Below are 6,000 nucleotides of genomic sequence, written 5' to 3' on the forward strand. Positions count from 1 at the left end.
ATCACAACACAATTTCTTCTGTAATTACTCTCAGAGTTATATTTGAGGTCTCCAGAGTGTAAAAGGGGGCAGAATAAGTTAAGAAAACTTACGGAAAACATAACCCTCAGTAATTAACACATATGTGATAATTAACAAAGGAGGGTTCTTCTTATCAACAGGGAGAGCATTAATAACTAAAGACTGATATGTTTTCAGTAGTAGGATAGGATGATTATATTCATGTGCTTTGTAGCAGTCACTGATTTTCATTGATACTTAGTTTCTTCCCCTTCATAGTCTGTATTAAAAATTTATATCAAAGTCTAGATTTATTTCCACAGCAGAAAAATGTTCAGAAATCTTTGTATTTGGTGAATATTTCTTAAAATACTAGATTAGAGCATCTGAGATCCTCTAAGCACTATGGCATTGATGACACCAAATATAATCCAATAAAAGAAGCTCTCCCTTCAAGCATGTAATATCAGATTTTTTTTCCTATCATCCAGTGACTGTTCATCTTATTGAAGAATCTCATGCACTGCTTGGGACACAGCATGCACAGCACTGTATACATCATATGTGCTCTTACTAAAGGCCATGTCAAAAGTCTGTACCATCAGCCATTCCAATGAGGCATTGAATGAAAAAATTTTCAGTGTGTAAACTAGAAGCTGATACATCTAAACCTCATCCACCTAGTCTTGTCACGTTTTTATCTGAATTTTAGGAATTGGTCCAAAGTAAGGTCAAAATTTAAAAAGCATAAATCTCAACAGGCAGATTTGTAAAAGTTCACATCCCAATGGTATGAGTCAAGTGTGAAGTTTCTATTTCTTATAGATACATTTAACCTACTGTGAGGGGGTGACCCATGTTCTCTATGTACATTCTAAAGCACACAGTGTGAGTATTGTCTGTGTCACCATAAATGAAAAAAAAATTGTGGGTGATTTTTTTTTGGTTATAATATACTTCAGGTCATTTTTTTAAATTTATTTATTTATTAAAGATTTCTGTCTCTTTCCCGCCACTGCCTCCCATTTCCCTTCCCCTCTCCTAATTAAGCCCCACCCCTCAGTCCGAAACTCAATCAAGGTTCCCTGTCCTGTGGGAAGTCCAAGGAACCCCCACCTCCATCCAGGTCTAGTAAGTTGAGAAACAAGTAAAGTTGACTGTGATCATATTCACAAGTCATAGCAGACTGTATATTTACCATGTCTTTTCTCAGTTTTGAGAGAAATTAAGCACCGTCTTCATTGTTAGAGATGTGCAGCCCAGCCAAGTTTCAGTTTAAGTGAAGCACAAAAGAAATCATGGCCTGAGCTAGAGATGTATCTTTGTTGGCCAGCTGATCACTTAGGACAGGATAGGCAGGTGCATAGATAAGCTGAATGAATCACGCAAGGTGCATAAGTAAGCTGAATGGACACAGGGACCTGCATGAAGTAGCTTGCACACCCGAGAACGTAAAAACACTGTTCTGCCAAGAGTTCTAGAAAGCCATCTCTTTTTTTAAACTTTTCTCATCTCTGTTCTTCACAAGGAAATGCAAAACCCTCAGCAAGTCTCTGAATAGTAGCCTTTAACTACACATTTTGACATACATATGTGGCCTTCATCTTCCTCACACTTTTCTTAGCCTCTGGGATGGTACAAATAAAGACAAGGATTTCTTTCAAATATCCAAAAATACTCACTTGCTGAGATATAGAGAGGTATGTGACTAGTCCTATTATGACAGATGTTCAATAAGGTCCTATAAACCCCATAGTATACATGAACTTGTCATTACAGACATAATTAGGGAAGTTTCTTTATTTTGTTCTGAGAAAATGAATGAGACTGTGTAATTGTGGCACATTATTACACCATCCTTGCTGGTAATTGAAATACTTGTGACATATTTGCTAAAAGATCAGGTTTCTTGCTGACATCACCAATGCAAACAGTCAAGATCAGAGCAAACTGACAGTTTTCATTTTGTGTTCTATAAAAGGCAACAGTGTTTATTACAGACAGAGATTTACATATGATATTTGTAGTAAAAAGGATTGGAAAATACTGGACAGTATTCCCAACATCCCTCAATAATTGCAACAAATGCCCTGTGTTGTGGGTTGGAATGACATCAGTTGCTGGAAGTTTGCAAAAGCTTTAAAAGTTCATGAAAGTAAATCTCCCATAAATAAGATGAGCCATTTGGAGCTTTCACAGAAAGGGCTGCCCTTCTCTGGTTTTTAGTGCTTGCATAGAAGATAAATAAAGGTTACAGGCTTTGATGAAACAGAGAACCTGATCATATATTCAGTTTGAAATTATTGAGCAAGATTAAATGTACACGTGATGCATTAGCCAAGATTCTGGTAATTTTTGTAAAACAAACTTAACTGGGTAAAGGCATTCAAGGAATGATGGTGACTGCACAGTAGTCTTCTGGGGCAATCTTTGGCTCCTGTACTAATAATTCCTTCATATTTAGTGGACAATATAGTTAACATATTCCCTCACGTCTATCATCACCATCTTGTATTTTTCTTCTTTATTGATTATTGGCAAAAATTCTTTAAATACTTAATTTTTAATAAATTTAAATACCAGAATACAGTGGGTAAATAGATCATCTGTGTGTATGGACATGAGAAATACTCATATAGACCATAAAAACAGAATGGAATTCATTGTTTTCAATGCCACTGTCTTAATTGCCACTGGCCTCGAGAGTGCAATGATGCACCTACATTATTTACAAATGTAGAGATTAAGGATAATAATACCAGGTATATCTGAACAACATACATTTTCTTGTCTACATTTGAGATAAGAACTTATGGAAGTGAAACACTAACTTCTGCACACCGAACAACAAAATAGGTCAATGCACTCCTGAAAAATCCATCACTAGCTTAAAAGGATACTTGTGAATTAGAGCATTCGATATAATGTAATTGAACTTGTACCTTAGAGTAGTTTTTATTTCCTCTATAAATTGTGTAAGGAAATGCACAGCTAAACTGTGTTATTGTTGTTATAGGTCTATATGTAGTGTGCATTTTAGGTCATCTACTAGGCAATCCCCATCAAGATCCCATCAAAATTCTTCACAGATCTGGAGAGGACAATAATCAACTTTGTATGGAAAAACAAAAAACCCAGGATAGCCAAAACAATCCTATACAATAAAGGATTGTTTGGAGGCATTACCATCCCTGACTTCAAACTCTATTACAGAGCTACAGTAATGAAAACAGTGTGGTACTGGCATAAAAACAGAGAAGTCGACCAATGGAATCGTATAGAAGACCCGGATTTTAACCCACAAACCTATGAACACTTCATTTTTGATAAAGGAGCTAAAAGTATACAATGGAAGAAAGAAAGCATCTTCAACAAATGGTGCTGGCACAACTGGATGTCAACCTGTAGAAGAATGAAAATAGACCCATATCTATCACCGTGCACAAAACTCAAGTCCAAATGGATTAAAGACCTCAATATCAGCCCGAACACACTGAACCTGATAGAAGAGAAAGTGGGAAATACCCTACAACAGATGGGCACAGGAGACCACTTCCTACGTATAACCCCAGCAGCACAGACATTAATGGCAACATTGAATAAATGGGACCTACTAAAACTGAGAAGCTTCCGCAAAGCAAAAGACACTGTCACTAAGACACAAAGGCAACCTACTGACTGGGAGAAGATCTTTACCAACCCTGCAACAGACAAAGGTCTGATCTCCAAAATATATAGAGAACTCAAGAAACTAGACTTTAAAATGCTAATTAACCCAAATCTGTTAAGAAATATCCAAGATAAAGCCATCTTCAACATGAGTGAAAGAAAACTAACAAAATAACATGAAGATTTAGAAGCATAGAAAATGTTTTATTGCTTTCTCACATTCCTTCAATAGGAAAAGATAGGAGATTTCTGTTTGCCTCACTGTAAATCACAGAGCTATTTTTCATTTTGTATATTTTACTAAAAGAATGTCCATCCATGCATCTTAATGTCATTTAAAAATATCATTTAATAAAATCTTTAGTTGTTTAATTCAGAATGAATAACTAATTTGGTAAAAAAAAATACGTCAATGCATAGTGACCTAAAGTGCTGTATTTGGAAAGAGCTATCAAGAATACACGAAAATCAAAAGATCATATGCCTAAATTGGTCAAAGACAAAGCTATAACTAGTAAAATCATTGAAGAGAAAAATAAGGTGTAAATGAGATATAATTGACAGTGAGTAAACAGTCTGGAGTTATAGAGAAGAGACATGTCCTTCTTAGAGAATAGCAAAGAGCTGGGAGATCACTATTCTCAAGTGTTTTCAAGGATCGTATGCAGCAGCTGCCAGTTAGCCAAGTGCTAGGAAAGTACGCAGTCTCCGCTATTAGTGACAATTCCTATTACAAAGACTGCAAATTTATCATTTATACTACAAATATTCTTTCTCTAGTTTAATGAGACAGTGAAGAAGTGTACTGTGGCAACAAAGGCCTATGGTTATACGTAAGTGAAGTATGGAGAAACACAATCATGTAAGAATTTAACAGGGGCAAGTCTCCTGTTTTTATTCTTTATGCGGCATTGGAAGGCACAGTGTGTCTACATGCAGAGCATTTGAGAGATTACTGAATAACTGTGTAAAAAGTCTTTGGATCCAAGGGTGTCACACATTTTACTTGCTTTGGAACATGCATTTGAAGCTGCATGGTCGTCACAATATCTAATCCACATCAGTTTAGTTGCACCCATTTATGATATTTATTGCCCAGTATGGGTTTCTTTCGATAAGATATTACTTGCTACTCAGTTGTGGAAACAGTCAAAAGGACAGATACACTTGATGAACAAAGTTATACAGTCCCTTTTTCCCCACAGTTTCCAGCCTTATAAATAGGAGGGTAACTAGGAATATAATATTACACCACCTCGACAAACTAAAAGTAAAAAAAAAAGCAATGGGTCTCAAAGAACATGGGGTTATTTTTTTAGGTGTTTAGGTGTGAAAATTGAAATAACAGGACAAAATATTTTAAACATTGTTTTGATTCTCATTTTCTGACCCCTATGAAATATTTATGTTGACATTTACATTGAAAAGTCAAAGAAACTTACTGCATATTCAGAATGTTGTTAAAATAATCATTCTCCACAGGCTGCTGCACTATTTTAAGGTAGAAGATATAACCTGTCGTCAAGTCTTCGCCCTTGTCTTTATTCTGCCTCATTCTCCAAAAGCACCTGGGTTGAGTGAACCTGGACACAAGAAATGGAATGTTCAGGATAAAGAAGAGGAAAATCAAAGGAAACATCTTTGTCCTCCTTGAAGCCTGGTCAGTGTGTGTTGTGAAGTGCTCTTCAGATCAGCACATTATATGGGCACCCAAATATTCCCCATTGCTTTTATTTCTGCAGCCAAAGGAGAGGCTATTTGTGTATTCATGGTTCCTTTATTTCCCAGTTGATTCCTCAGCTCTGGAAGAATCTTGGACACTTTCTTTCCCTGAGGCTGTGCACCTGATATGCATGTGATCTCAATTTGGTTCAGAAATATATATGGGGATAATTCAGGTAGTTTTATGACATCATTTGTTTTTGTGGAAATTAAGGCTCCTTGGGTCATGTTATTTTGAGAAAAATTTGGTTCTAGGAGAGCCAGAATTATCTTTTTATGTTAATGCCTTCAGAAATGATGTCAGTGTACTTTGTTAGATGATCAACATGGAAGACACACAAAGTCAAAATTCCTAGTTGCACACTGGTAATTCTTTCACAAGTCTCTGTCAAGGAACAACAGTTCCATAGTTAGAGAAATTGAGTTTCACACAACTTGCACATGGGGCTTATACTACGTGACTGACAGTAACAGATTATCTCACCAAATACTGTGCTCCCATTGTCTTGAGAACAATAATCAGCCTCAATTCTATTTTTTCTGAATCCTGCTGTACTACCATTATATAAATCACCACAGAATCAAATCCATTTATAGCATTACAAATTT

The 6,000-nt window shown here is 36.0% G+C and overlaps 1 protein-coding gene across 5 annotated transcripts in view; it reads right to left on the bottom strand.

The window, feature by feature from the left end:
- Positions 1 to 5,308, bottom strand: part of LOC142842460 (vomeronasal type-2 receptor 116-like) — a 31,554-nt gene extending 26,246 nt beyond the window's left edge. For 2 of the 5 annotated variants that reach the window (XM_075959176.1, XM_075959175.1), the window contains exon 1: positions 5,112 to 5,308. In XM_075959176.1, the coding sequence (XP_075815291.1) occupies positions 5,112 to 5,308 (197 nt within the window). Of the gene's footprint in view, positions 1 to 680; positions 702 to 1,955; positions 1,973 to 3,196; positions 3,203 to 5,111 lie in introns of all 5 variants that reach the window. The other 3 variants (XM_075959174.1, XM_075959173.1, XM_075959177.1) reach the window with 3 other exon arrangements.
- Positions 5,309 to 6,000: the final 692 nt, after the last annotated feature.

The sequence above is a fragment of the Microtus pennsylvanicus genome, chromosome 1, assembly GCF_037038515.1.
Source record: "Microtus pennsylvanicus isolate mMicPen1 chromosome 1, mMicPen1.hap1, whole genome shotgun sequence".
NCBI classification, from domain to species: domain Eukaryota; kingdom Metazoa; phylum Chordata; class Mammalia; order Rodentia; family Cricetidae; genus Microtus; species Microtus pennsylvanicus.